This window comes from Sturnira hondurensis, unplaced genomic scaffold (assembly GCF_014824575.4).
Source record: "Sturnira hondurensis isolate 20B ecotype Veracruz unplaced genomic scaffold, ASM1482457v3 Scaffold0003693, whole genome shotgun sequence".
Classification (NCBI taxonomy): domain Eukaryota; kingdom Metazoa; phylum Chordata; class Mammalia; order Chiroptera; family Phyllostomidae; genus Sturnira; species Sturnira hondurensis.
Window position 1 is genome coordinate 9,194,770 of NW_028076324.1, and position 14,189 is coordinate 9,208,958.

At 52.0% G+C, this 14,189-nt stretch overlaps 1 protein-coding gene across 2 annotated transcripts in view; it reads left to right on the forward strand.

Moving 5' to 3' along the window:
- TJP3 (tight junction protein 3) overlaps positions 1 to 14,189 on the forward strand; it is a 31,236-nt gene that overhangs the window by 12,761 nt on the left and 4,286 nt on the right. For both annotated transcript variants that reach the window (XM_037042538.1, XM_037042537.1), the window contains exons 2-15: positions 1,397 to 1,453; positions 1,571 to 1,680; positions 2,556 to 2,658; positions 2,883 to 3,231; positions 3,815 to 3,918; positions 4,936 to 5,095; positions 5,386 to 5,494; positions 7,814 to 7,872; positions 8,117 to 8,183; positions 8,392 to 8,548; positions 9,092 to 9,200; positions 9,316 to 9,553; positions 10,153 to 10,364; positions 13,905 to 14,000. In XM_037042538.1, coding sequence (XP_036898433.1) covers positions 1,406 to 1,453; positions 1,571 to 1,680; positions 2,556 to 2,658; positions 2,883 to 3,231; positions 3,815 to 3,918; positions 4,936 to 5,095; positions 5,386 to 5,494; positions 7,814 to 7,872; positions 8,117 to 8,183; positions 8,392 to 8,548; positions 9,092 to 9,200; positions 9,316 to 9,553; positions 10,153 to 10,364; positions 13,905 to 14,000 — 1,921 coding nt within the window. In that variant the 5' untranslated portion in view covers positions 1,397 to 1,405. The remainder of the gene's footprint in view (positions 1 to 1,396; positions 1,454 to 1,570; positions 1,681 to 2,555; positions 2,659 to 2,882; positions 3,232 to 3,814; positions 3,919 to 4,935; positions 5,096 to 5,385; positions 5,495 to 7,813; positions 7,873 to 8,116; positions 8,184 to 8,391; positions 8,549 to 9,091; positions 9,201 to 9,315; positions 9,554 to 10,152; positions 10,365 to 13,904; positions 14,001 to 14,189) is intronic.

Genomic DNA, 14,189 nt, shown 5'->3' on the forward strand with positions numbered 1-14,189 from the left:
TGAATGGTGACCTGGTGCTGCAGGCCAAGAGTGAGGCCCCTTTCTTGTCTTCATTGCTGTCTCCTCTGGCCTGTTTCCCACTCTCGAGAGCCAGGAAGGCTGCTTTCCTGGGAACCTATAAGAAAAGTCACTGGAGTGCACACGTGGAGGGGGTCATGACCTGCGCTGTGCCAGACTGGGGAGTAATTTTTACAAGACCCCCCAGAGAGCAGGGCTGCCTGGCAGAAGGTAAGGGATGGGTGGGGGCTGGCTTCTGGTCAGGTTCCATGTCCCCTCTTTTCCCAGGGTCCTACAGCCTGGGAACTTGCTCTCCAAGAGCCCCACTCTCCATCAGCTCTGTTTTGACAGGTGACATCACCTCTACGTGCCTCGGTTTCCCCATCTGTGATACGGGATAAAAGCAATTCCCCTTCAAAGAATGGATTAAATGAGATAGTACATGTAAACTGCTTGGCACAAAGGGAGCACTTCATTCATTCACTAAATACATTCATTCACTGAATCTCTGCTGTGATCTAGGCACTTGGGACACCATCGTAAGCAAGACAACAATCTCTGTCCTTGGAGCCGGTATTCTAGAGGGGGGCGATGGACAGTGAACAGATAAAAATAAACCTAGGAATCACAAGTTATGGCACAGAACAATGTATCAGAGAAAGTGGTCTGCTCTGGGGCGGTGGGGTCACAGTTCCACACAGGGTGGTGGGGAGGCCTCCCGAAGGAGGTGACATTGAGCTGAGACCTGAAGGAGCTGAGGGAGGGAGTCAGGCGAAGAGCTGTAGGAAGAAAATTCCGGGGGAGAGAACAGCAGGTGCAAAGTCCAGGGGCAGGGGTGTGCCTGGCGTGTTGCAGGAACGCAAGGAGGCCTGAGTGGCTGGAGCAGAGTGAGCTCCCTTTGTCTGACAGGTCTTGTTAGATCCCCTCAGGGACGGAGCCAAACCTTCCTCGGGGAAAGAGGCCAAGAATTCACCTTTTTTTGTTTCCAATACAATTTGGTTCACTTAACCTGGGGTTTCTCGGTTTTGGCACTATCGGCATTTGGGTCTGGACCGTTCTCTATGGTGGGGCTGCCCTGCGAACTCTGGGGGTGTTGAGCAGCATCTTTGGCCTCCGTGCACTTGGTGTCAGGGGCATCTCCAGTTGTGACAGACACTGATGTCTCCAGGCATTGCCAAATGTCCTCTGGAGAGAAGAATTATTTCCAGTTGAGAACCACTGACTTAAATCCATTTTGCAGATGGAAAAACTGAGTTCTCAAGAGACATAGCAACTTGTCCACAGGCTTAAATCATGGGGGTGTCAGATTGGGGCTCCCCACTGAAGGCCGGGCACCCCCAGATGCTCCGGTGAATGTGCCATGACCTCACATCCACCACCCCTGTCCCCTTCCTGCCAGGTGTTGGACATGGAGGAGCTGACCATCTGGGAACAGCACACAGCCACGGTCTGCAAGGTGAGGCCTTCTCTCCCTGAGGGGCTGGTTGCTCATGGAAATGGCAGTTGGTCCCCATGGGAGAACTTCTGTCCTGGAGGGAAGCAAAAGCTCATTCTGCCTCTGACTCCCCCGCAGGACCCCCACCGGGGCTTCGGCATTGCAATCTCTGGTGGCCATGACCGACCTGGTGGGTCCGTGTTTGTGTCCGATGTGGTGCCCGGAGGGCCCGCTGACGGCAGGCTGCAGTGAGTATCGTGCAGCCTGGATTTGGGCACATGGAACGAGGGACCTACATGGGCCAAAGCTAGGGGCCTGGGAAGTGCCTGGTGCCTTCCAGCTCTGCCAGCACAGGGCTTGGGGCTGGCAGCGGGACAGGGCCACTGATTCGGGCTTCCAACACAGTTTCTGGGCCAGAGTGGCCCCAGCGAGCTCCTGGACCAAAAAGTCCTGGAAACCACTTTTTAGTGTTTAAATTACAGTTGACATTCCATATTATATTAGTTTCAAGTGTACAGCATAGTGGTTATACAGTTGTATCACTTACGAAGTAATTCCCCCAATAAGTCTAGTACCCGCCTGACAACGTACATAGACATTCAATACTATTGATTGTAATCCCCGTGCTGTGCTTTCCATCCCTGTGACCTGGAAACCTCTTTTTGGCCAGAAGGGAGGAGAACCAGTGTTCTGAGCCTGTGGGGGCAAAAGGCTCTGGGAGGTGTTTGGGGGAAATGGTTCTGGGCCTTGAGTGGCTGATGGGTGATAATGGTTCAGCCCAGAATCACGGACCAACTTTGGAGAAAGAAAGCTATGAGGCATAGGTGGGGAGAGAGAAAAGTGAGGGAGTGACAGAGGTGCCAGTTTTAACCCCAACTTCCCTTCCGTGGTTGCATTGCTATGATTATAGTGCATTCTGTGAGCAGCAGCCCCATTTTACAGATGAGGAGACTGAGGCCCAGAGGGCTAACTCTCTTGTGAGCCTAGGGGCACTAGGGAATTAGACCAGGCGGTGCCTTCCCTGAAGGTGGGCACTGGGAGGTGCCAGGGGTCCTGAGGGCAGGCCTGGGGAAAGGGGCTTCTGTGTGGGTCCTTGTCCTGGAGACCTGGCCTCTTCCCTCAGGGTGGGGGACCAGATTGCCATGGTGAATGGTGTGTCCATGGAGAGCGTCAACTCCGCCTTTGCGATTCAGATACTGAAGACCTGCACCAAGATGGCCAACATTGTGAGTGGGGCCGGGCGGGAGGGGCAGCCCTGGCTCGGGGGCACCTGTGTTCCTGGCTGAGCCCCACTGGCCCCGCGGTGCAGGGATGATATGAGTGTGAGCAGTGGGATCTTTTTCCCGATTCCCAGCTTGGATGTTGAGCCCAGAGTGGCTGGGGTTCCCCAGGGCCACCCAGTGGACGGGACAGAGCAGTGAGCTGGTTGCCCCTCCAACTCCCCTAATAGACAGTGAAGCGTCCCCGGAAGGTCCAGCTGCCCACCACCAAGGCAAGCCCCCATGGCCCAGGACACCAGGACTCAGATGAGGACCGGCCTTGGCAGCATGAGGAGGCTGACCACGGCCGGGGCTACGAGGGCGACACATCCAGCGGCTCTGGCTGCTCCTTGGGCAGGCGCTCCCACCGGCCCAGAACAGGCTGCCGGAGCCGGGCTGGCAACCATTCGAGTAGGAGCCTGGATGGGGGCTCCGAGGTCAACGGGCTGGCCCTGGTGTCCGGCTTCAAGCGGCTGCCACGGCAGGATGTGCAGATGAAGCCAGTGAAGTCGGTGCTGGTGCGGAGGAGGGAGAGTGAAGGTGGGCCAGCGGGTGTGTTGGTGGCAGTGGGGCTTGGCATCCCCACAAAAAAGGGCAGTCCATTACTGGGTGTGGTCAACCAGATGACGTCCCCAAAGACGTCCCCATCCTGGTCCCAGGACCTGTGAACATGTCAGCTCATGTGGCAAAGTGACCTGGTAGATGGACTGTCAAGGCCCCTGAGGTGGTGGTGACTTTGGATTACCCAGGGGGCCCCATGTCCTCACAGCGTACTCATAAGAGGGTGGCTGGAGGGTCAGAGTCAGAGATGGGAGAGGCTGCGCTGCTGGCCGTGAGGACGGAGGAAGGGGCCACGAGCCAGGGATGTGGCGCCTCTAGAAGCTGGAAAAGCGAAAACAGTTCTCCCCGCAGCACCCATGGAATGACAGCAGAATCCCTGCAGTGATACTTGTGTCCCTTTGAGTTGTCAGTATCGGAACAGCCCCTGCGTGACAGGGAGGGAGCCGAGCCTGACCCCTCCCTGTGGCACAGCGGACTGGACAGTGGGAAAGGCTGCGAGCTCGGAGAGGATCCGGCAGCCCCGATCCCAGGCCTTGCCTCCCGTTCCCTTCTCTCCCCACAGAGTTTGGGGTCAAACTGGGCAGCCAGATCTTCATCAAACACATCACAGATTCGGGCCTGGCTGCCCGCAACAGTGGGCTGCAGGAAGGAGACCTCATCCTACAGGTGAGCCCAGGCTTCCTGTCAGGGGCGGGACAGGAAGATTGAGGCCAGAGGTAATGAGTGCCACTGAGTCATAGGTCAAAGTCGGCAGAGCTGGTCCTGACCCGTTTGACTTCTGCATTGTTGCCGGTTCCCACAGGGTTAGAAGTGGCTTTCCCCTCTTCTCCCTCATCCCCTCCTCTGCTGCTAATCCACTGCCAAATGTCAGTTTCTAGTACCCCCTTTGGGTTGTCTGTTTCTAGTATCAGAATCACTGGTCAGCTGGCTTCAGGTCTTGTTCGAGGACCTGCCCGAGATGGATGGTGCTGATGGGAGATGAGGTGTGGAGGAGCAGCTCTGCCTCAAGAGCTGGTCTCTGTCTAGATTCCGCTCCTGAGAATTTGTAGTGACTCCCAGTGTTTGATTTCTCAACTCTTTCCAGTTGATTACTTCTAGAGCTTCCTCAGAATAATCTATTTCTAGTGACCCTGAGGACTTGTCTGTTTCTAGTAGTTTGGGGCCAACACTAGAAACAGCTGGGTGGGGGACTGGAACTCACAATTTCCAGGGCTACCGAGAACAGAATGTTAGAGGGTTCCTGGTGTGAGTGGAAGTGATGTAAGTCCTTCCTAGAAATTCAGTTTCTGATCTGCCTCTTAATGCTTTTTCCCCAGTATTTCCTAGTTTCTGGTATATTTAAGTATCCTTTCCCTCTAGTTTAATTAGGCCCATTTCTAATATTTGTTCCTAATATCTCATGAGAAATTTCCCCTCCTAGGGAGATAAGTCAATTTGTTTCTAATTCCCCCTAGTGTTCCCCTCCTTAGAGAAGTGTCTGTTTCTAGAATCCTTGTAAAAGTTAGTTCTTGGTATAGTTTCCTCTCACAGCAGGAATCCAGTTCTATTGTTTTCTTTTTAGATGTCTGTTTTTAGTAACCCCAGGGGATTGTGTGTTTCTAGTCCCCCCACCAAGTGATGTTTCTAGTGTTCCCCTATATTTCATTAACTCATGTCCTCTCTTCCTTTCTGTTTCCTTTGTAGATCAATGGTGTGTCCAGTGAGAATCTGTCGCTGAGTGACACAAAGCGACTGATTGAGAAGTCAGAAGGGAAGCTGACTCTACTGGTGCTCAGGGACCGAGGACAGTTTTTGGTGAACATCCCACCAGCCGTCAGTGACAGTGACAGCTCCCTCCTGGAGGGTGAGGGAGGGGCCAGGAGGCAGGCCCTGGGGAGGGAGTTGAATGAAGGGAAGGGGAGGTGGTAGTACTAGGCAGGGCCAAGTCAGAGTTGGTGACCCTGTCCCCAAGAGGTTCAGAGGAGGACATAAATTTGCTGAACACTACACAGCAAATCAGGGTTGGAGTTACCTGGCTGAACCCGACTCTGGTCTAGGTACCTTTGCTTAGAGGGGCCTTGATGTTCCCCACTGTGAAATGTGTCCAGTCTGGAAGACAGGACTGTGGCTGATGGGATGCCCTCTCCCCTGCAGACATCTCAGACCTCGGCTCAGAACTATCTCAGGCGCCACCATCCCATGTCCCACCACCACCCCAGCATAGGGAGTGGAGTCCCGATGCCAGCCGAACTGACTCCCCCGCGTACGTACCACCATTGATCAGAATGGTTGAGCAAGAGGGGAACCAACTGGGGGTCGCCTTGAGGGTGCAGTCCTGGTGGCCTACCTGGAAGAGGCTTCCCCATTCATATATAGTCTTTCTTGCCCACAGCATGTGGCTTTTGGTTCTTGGGTACTGGGAGGACCAGATATGGATTGACAAAGCAGAAAGAACTGAATTTCATAATGCATCCCAGAAGACTTTAAAATACATATGCCCTTTGACCCGGCAAGGCCCTTTTAGGGATTTCTCTTGGGGGCAAAATAGGCATGGATGTTTGCTGGGACTGGAGGCTGCTGGTTCATTATGATGATGTTTTATAAAAGGAAAACATTGGAATTACTTTGTATTAGTTTCCTGTGCCTGCTGTAACAAAGTGCCACAAATTTGGTGGCTTAGAACAATAGAAATTGTCTTGGTTTTGGAGGCCGAAGTCCCAAATCAGGCTGTTGGCAGGGCTGTGCTCCCTCTGAAGGCTCCAGGGGAGAATCGGCTCTGGGCCTGTCACCTGGTTTCTGATGGCTCTGGCACTCCTTGGCCCCTGCACAGTTGTCTCCTTCCTAAGTGTCATCACGCTGTCTTCCCCCGATGTGTCTGTCTCTCTGTGCAAATTTTCCTGTTCTCTAAGGACACCAGTCACGTTGGGTTAGTGGCCCACACTGCTCCAGTACGACCCTTCTTTACTAATTGATCTACAACAGTCTTATTGCCAAATACCATCACATTTTGGGATATAGGGGGCTAGGACTTTGGCAGATGAATTTTAAGGGGACAGAATTCAATGCCTACAAGACATAAGTTGTTCAGTACTTGGGGTTTGTTTAGATAACGGGCACATCACTTAAGCTTTCAGCATCCTGAGAAGCGGAGTTTGTATCTGTTATCTACGTAAATTATCCCCAAACCTAGTGGCTTGAAACAACAGTAAATATTTGGTAACTCCCATCATTTCTGAGACTTGGGAATTGGCGGCGGCTTAGCTGAGTGGCTCTGATTTGCAATCTCATGAGGTCACAGTCGAAAGTTGTCTGGGGCTGTAGGCTTTGGGGGCAGACGACCCACTTCCACGCTCACTGCCATGGCTGCTGGCAGGAGATCTCAGATCCTCACCAGGTGGGCCTGTCCTTCTGGTTCCATAAAATGAACGGTGAGAGAGTAAAGGTGAACCCAATCTCAGATGTGTCGCACCTGCACTGCCTCTGTAGTCTTTCGGTCACACAGGCCACCCTCGGTTCACTGTGGGAGGGGCACCGCAGCGTCGTAACCACCAGAAGGTGGGGGTCTCTGGGGCTATCTTGGAGGCCAGAGGAGAGCTCACCCCAAGGCCCCAGCCTTACTCCCTTGTTGCCTCTTTAGGGCGCTAATTAATGCTGACAAAAGGAGATGATGTGTGTGCTTAGCCCATAGTGAATGCTCACGGTGTGAGTGTCTCTTCCGTTCATTTTTTCAAAGATTTTATTTATTCACTTTCCAGAGGGGATGGAAGGGAGAAAGAGAGGAGAGAAACATTAATGTGTGAGGGAAACAGCAATCAGTTGCCCCTTGTACACACCCTGACCGTGGAATGCATCAACAACCCAGGCATGTGTCCTGACTGGGAATTGAACCCGTGACCTTTTGCTGTGTGGTTCGATGGCCAAACAACTGAGCCACACTAGTCAGGGCTCTTTTTTTTTTAAGATTTTATTTATTTATCTTTAGAGGGGAAGGGAAGGAGAAAAGGAGAGAAATATCAGTGTATGGTTGCTTCTGGTGTGTCCCCTGCCAGGAACTGGTCCGCAACCCAGGCATGTGCCCTGACTGGGAATCAAACCTTGATCATCTGGTTCGCAGGCCCACACTCAATCCACTGAGCTACACCAGCCAGGACTAGTCAGGGATCTTGTGTTTCTTAGAAGGGCCCTAACCCTGTGGTGGGGCCCCACCCTGATGACCTCATCTAAGCCTATTCGCCTCCTAAAGGCCCCCACCTCCTAACTCAATCCCACTGGGGGTTGGGCTTCAACATACCAATTTGCTGGGACTCGAACATTTAGTTCAAGGCAACCACTAGAACTTTTCACTAATATTAAAACAGTGAAATGACTATTTGCCCAAGCTTATTTCATCTCAGTCCAGCCCTGACTGAAGCCTTGACTCCACCCAGTCACCCCCAGGGCTCAGAGGGAACCTGGGGCTCAGAGAGGGAGAGCGATGGGCTTGCTATCCCATGGCTGCAGAGGGCAGAACCAAGACTTGAATCTGAGTCCAGATAAATGAAAAGTTTAAAAATCACCCCACCTCAAATCTCTTCCCCACCAGGGAGAGCGCCCAGCTTCGGCAGGAAAGTTCCATGGATTCCAGACCCATCTCGGAACCAGGTGAACAGAGAGTGGGGGTGGGGGTGACTCTGAGCTCCTCTTCTGATAGTTCTAATCCCAGCCCGTGTAGCTGTGCCAGGCAGAGGGGGAGAAGTTGGCATGGGCCTGAGAGGTCAGAGACAGCTCCCTGGGAAGGGCTAAGGGCTGGGTGACGGCATCCACAGGGTAGGGACACCCCATAGCAAAGGTTTGGTGGGTGGACTGGCCAGTGTGCTTCATAAACAGACCAGCCGATCCCTCTCAGACACCCCCAGGCAAGGCAGCTATGACATCTACAGGGTGCCGAGCACTCAGAGCCTGGAGGACCGTGGGTATGTGCCCCAGGGCGAATGCCCACCAACTGGAAACCCCCCACATCTCTGGGCTATCTTCCCAGTCACCGGACTCCCGCCTTCCTGCACCAGTGTGTTGATGGGACCATCACGGGTCCCATGTGGCTCTTTGGGAAACCAAGGCCCAGAGTGGGTGGGGCTCACCTCTTCGCCCTCAGTGGACTGCCCTGCCTCTGCCTTCCCTCAGGTACAGCCCTGACTCGCGGGTGGTCCGCTTCTGCAAGGGCACCAGCATTGGGCTGCGGCTAGTTGGAGGCAACGATGTGGGCATCTTCGTGTCAGGGGTGCAGGAGGGCAGCCCGGCGGAGGAACAGGGCATCCAGGAGGGAGATCAGATTCTGCAGGTAACCTGGGGACGGCTGGCCGTGGGTGTGTGGGCATGCAAGGTGGCACTCCCGGGTCTGTTACAGCCTGTGTCCCCCACCCCACTGGGTCTGCTGAGAGCAGGTGTGACTCACTGTCCATGTCTGTTGTCCCTCTTATGACCCTGAAGGCTGGTGTCTCTGACCTGCTGTCTGTGTCTATATATTGTTGTCCCTGTCACAACCCTGTGACAAGCCTTGACTTGGAGTGTCACATGACACTTGTTGGAGTGTCAGGATCTTGTTACCGCTGTGACCCCCACTCCCAGGCCTTGATGATGACAGCCCGCCAAGTCTCGGTTATTCATGTACTTATGGCAGGTCCTGTGCCTGGGTTCTGTCTGGGCCAAGATCTTCATGTATCTGTGATGCCCGTGTTGCCACAGGCTGATGCCCCTGTTCTGTCCCCAGTCACTGGGGCCCTTGAAAGCAGATCTGGCAGCAGTTGTGGGTGGCCTTTGTCCAGAGGGAGAGCTGGGATCTCGTGACCAGAGCTTCATCCATCCCCTCCCCCTTCTCCGGCAGGTGAATGATATGCCCTTCCAGAACCTGACTCGGGAGGAGGCCGTGCAGGTCCTGCTGGGGCTGCCACTGGGCGAGGAGGTAGAGCTGGTGATGCAGCGGAAGCAGGACAGTGAGTCGGGGAAGGAAGAGGGAGCCGTGCGTGGCCTAGCAGTGAGGCCCACTCCCTGGGGACGGGTAAGGTCTAGGCGGCAGCCGTCTGGTTTAGAGCCTCTCCCTGTCCACAGTCTTCCAGAAAATGGTGCAGTCCCGCGTGGGCGACTCCTTCTACATCCGCACACACTTTGAGCTGGAGCCCAGCCCACCTTATGGCCTGGGCTTCACCCGTGGCGACGTCTTCCATGTGCTGGACACGCTGTATTCAGGCCCTGGGCAGAGCCACACCCGTGGGGGCCACTGGCTGGTGGTACGCATGGGTCGTGACCTTCGGGAGCAGGAGCGCGGCATCATTCCCAACCAGAAGAGGTGGGGACCACTCCCCACCCTCAGTGGGGCTGCCCCGTGGCCTCAGTTTTCCCGTGATGTCACTTCTTAGAAATGTTGAAGGTCCAGCCTGAGGAAATGTGCAAAGACTTGGGTGGTGCAGCTGCACCTGCGTGGGTTTCCCGAGGCTGCTGCAACAAATCACCCCCGGCCGAGTGGGTTCAGTCTGCACACATTCTGGAGGTCAGAGGTCCAAAAGGAACCTTTCAGGGCTATAGTCCAGGTGTGGGCAGGGCTGGTCCTTCAAGAGGCTCCAGAGGAGAACATTTTCAGCCTTTTTGAGCTTCTAGAGGTGCTGCATCCCTGCCTTGTGGCCCCTCCCTCTGTCCTCACAGCCAGCAGTGCAGCCTCTTCCATCTCCGACTGACCCTCCCGCCTCCTCTTATGGGGACTCTGTAATGACACCAGGTTCCCTGGGCAATCTTGGGACATCTCCATCTCAGGGGCCTTAACTTAATCCCATCTGCAGAGTCCCTTTACCATGGGAGGTGACAAGTACACAGGCCCCGAGACTGGGATGTGGTCATCTTTGGGGCTGTGACTGTGCTGACCTCGGGGTCACTAACCTCCCTTCTTCCCAGGGCAGAGCAGCTGGCCAGTCTGGAGGCCGTCCAGCGAGCTGTGGGGCCCGGGCCTGGCGCCTCCGTGGGCTCTGGTCGGCGGGCAGAGTTCTGGCGACTGCGAGGTTTTCGTCGAGGTGCCAAGAAGACGACCCATCGGAGCCGAGAGGACCTGTCAGATCTGACCAGGCAGGGTCACTACCCACCGTATGAACGTGTGGTGCTGCGAGAAGGTGGGACCCAGGCCGAGGGGGCTGTGGAACCTCAACTAAGAGCTAGGACTGTCTAGTATAGCCTTCAGAAGCCACAATGCCTATCTCTTTCCTTCCATAAAAATACTTACTTTTGGTTATTTTAGGGCACAGAGGGGACAGGAAAGGGCTTCATTCCTTAAAAAATAATTCCTAGCCCTGGCTGGTGTGGCTTAGTTGGTTGGTGCATCGTCTGCTAACCAAAAGGCTGTGGTCTCGATTCTGGTCCTGGTGCGTTTCACCCTCCGTGTGTATGGGAGGCCACCAATCGATGTCTCTCTCTCGCTCTTCCTCTGTAAAAGCAATGAAAAAAGTGTCCTTGGGTGAGGATTAAAAACAATTAATTCCTATATCCAATAGAAATATGTAGCCACATGTAAAATCTATAAAAAGAAATGGTTGAAAATAATTTTAATAACATGTTTTTTATTTTTACTTAATCCTCACCCAAGAATAGGTTTATTGATTTTATGGAGAGAGGGGGAGAGGAAAAGAGAGACAGAGAAGAGAGAGAGAGAGAGAGATGTCAATTGGTTGCTTCCTGTACACGTTCCTTCCAGGGATAGAACCTGCAACCTAAGCATGTGCCCTGACGGGATTGGACCTCAACTGTTTCGGTGTATGGGACAACACTCCACTTGAGTCACCTGGCCAGGGCGATGATTTATTTTTAACATGCTCTATCCAAAGTACTATTTCAAGAGATAATTCATATAAAATTATTTTTAAAAAAGATTTTAGTTATTTATTTTAGAGAGATGGGGAGGGGAGGGAGAAAGAGAGGGAGTGAGACATCAATGTGTGGTTGCCTCTAGCACACCCGATACTGGGGATATGGCCTGTAACCCAGGCATGCGCCCTGACTGGGAATCAAACCAGCCATGCTTTGGTTCGCAGGCCTGTACTCAATCCACTGAGCTACACCAGCCAGGGCCTCATATAAAATTATTAATGAGTTTTCTCACAACTATTTTTTTTGCACTAAGTCTTAGAGATCTGGCATATGTTTTGACTTAGCACATCTTGGTTTAGTCAAGCCCCATTTCAGATGTTCAACAGCCACACATAGCCAGAGGCTGCTGCACAGCAAAGGGGCGTTAGTCATTTAATAGGTGGTGCTGACTTAAAGGTGTCAGCTGGAAGTAAATAACACCCTAAAAATATGTGCCTACTGTGAACAGGTATTCAGACCAAAATGTGTCCATACACACTCACAGCAGAATTATTCCTAACAGCCAAAAGGTGGAAATAACCCAAGTGCCCATCAGCTAGCAATGGATAAACACAGTGTGGTCCATTCAAACACTGGAATATTACTCAGCCATGAAAAAGGTGTGGAGTGCCAACACTCGCTACAATGTGGATGGACCTCGAAAACATGAGGCTCAGGGAGAGAAGCCAGACACTAAAGGCTTTGCAGTGTTTCCATTTATGTGAAGTGTCCAGATCAGAAAGATCCACAGAGGCAGAAAATGGGGAAGGGGAATGGGGAGTGATTGCTCAGGTAAACAGGGTGGACATGCGAATGTTCTAGAACTAGATGGCAGTGCTGGTTACATCAAACAAAATACACACGTCTCCCTAGGAGACCAAAGATGAACAGCTTCAGAAACAAGCTAGAATTGGGGTCAGCAAATTACATCTCCCAGGCCAAATCTGGCTCACCAGCTATTTTTTGTACAGCCTACTAACTAAGAATGGTATTTACATATTTTATTAAAGATTCTTTTTTTTTAAAGAGAGAGGGGAAGGGAGGGAGAAATACAGGGAAAGAAACATTGATGTGAGAGAGAGAGAGATTGATCGGCTGCCTCTTGCATGTCTCTGCTTGGGGACCTCGCCTGCAACCCAGGCGTGTGATCTGACTGGAATTGAACTAATGACCTTTAGGTTCCCACGCAGGTCACCACTCAATCCACTGAGTCACACCAGCCAGGGTGGTTATTTGCATATTTTAAATGGTTGAAAAGAAGTTATAAAATATTTTGACATGTGAAAGAACGGAAAGCTGCAACTTGAAAATGAAAGTTCACAGCAGTGTTATTCACAAAAGCAAAGAGGCGGAAACAACCGAGTGCCCATGAATGGATGGAGGGAGAAACACAATGTGGTCCACCCAGACAATGGAATGTTATTCAGCCTAAAAAAGGAACAAAATTCTGCCCCGTGCTCAACATAGATGAAACTTGAGGACATTACACTCAGTGAAATAAGTCAGACACAGGACAAATGCAATTCCACTCATAGGAGGTCCCCCTACATTGTGCACGTGCTAAATGCCACTGAATTATACACTCTACGATGCACAGGTGAAAACATTAAATTTCATGTTATCTATGTTTTATCCCAATTAAAAATAAACACACGGGCACAAAACCAGCACATAGAGCCTTTCCCTGCTTGAGAAGGGGGGAGGGGGAACAGCCTTATCCAGAGGTCAGGAAGGGAAGAGATTAAGCTCTTCCCCAGTCTCAGGGGAGAAGGGATTAAAACCAGGTGCAGAGGCCTATAGAAATAAATTCTGCAGGAGGATGGGAAGAGCTGCTTGCTCAGGATAAGAAAAGGCTGAGCTGCGGTCAGCGGCTGCACCAACATCCGGACAAAAAAAAAGAAGAAAAAAACCCTTAAAAATCAGAGGCAGTCAGCTTCATTTCTACACCCAGGCAGTGAAAGTTTAGAAGTATGAATGTATTGAGCTTTTAAGAGACAGAGACCTGGCAGGAGAAAAGGAGAAGGCATACAGAGGGGATTGGCTACTCCCTTTCCTCCCACCGAGATGTCTCCTGCGCCCGTTTCTACATTGGTGAAAGCGTCTATCAGTTTAGTCCAGAGGTCTGCAAATTCTTGCTGCAAAGGGCTGGAGAGTAACAGTTTTAGAGTTTGTGGGCCAGTTTCTTTCAAAACTACTCTACTCTGCAGGAAGGCAGCCAGAGATAGTGCGTAGGTAAATGGACATGACTGTATGCCTCCCAATAAAACTCTAAAGAAACAAGCAGCAGGCCAAATGTGGCCCTAGAGTTGCATCGATAGTTGTGTTGACCACTGAGTTAGCTAGGTTCAGCTGCTGCAACAGAGACCCCAAGTGACAGCTGCATTAAAAGTTTCTTTTTTAAGTAACAGCTCCAGTGTAAGCAGTTGAGTGTGGCCTGGCTCCTTCAGTTTCAGGGATCCAGGTGCCTGGTCTTGTTTTTCTGCCTGTGTAGTCCAAGATGGTGCACTGGTACCCACATTCCAGCCAGCAGGAAAGGGGAAAAAAAGACAGGGACAGTTCACCCCTTTCCTTGAAGGATATAACCCAAACTGCACACATTAATTCTGCTTGTACCTCATTGGCCAGAACTTAGTCACATGGCCATCCCTAGCTGCAAGGGAAGCTGGGAGATGTAGTCTTTAGCTGAGCAGCATGGGCCTGGCTAGCTATGAAACTGTAAGGGAAGTGGAGAGTGGTTGTGGGAGAACCTAGCTAGCAGTGTTTGCCACAAATGGGATCCTGATTCTTGTCATTATTTCTTGGTCCCTCAGCCAATTTCAAGCGCCCAGTGGTGATCCTGGGACCCGTGGCAGACATTGCTATGCAGAAGTTGACTGCTGAGATGCCTGACCAGTTTGAAATTGCAGGTGAGAAACCAGGTTCCTTGGCAATCCTGTTGGTGAATCATTTCATAACCCTTTCCCAGCCCCTGGGACTGAGGCAGCTTGAGAGGAGCTGCTAATGATGTTGTTTGGGGTAAGAGTTTGAACTTGAATCACTAGCACTCATTCTAATGCACAGGCCAGACATCCTCAATCAGTCTTAGTGTCTGGCCA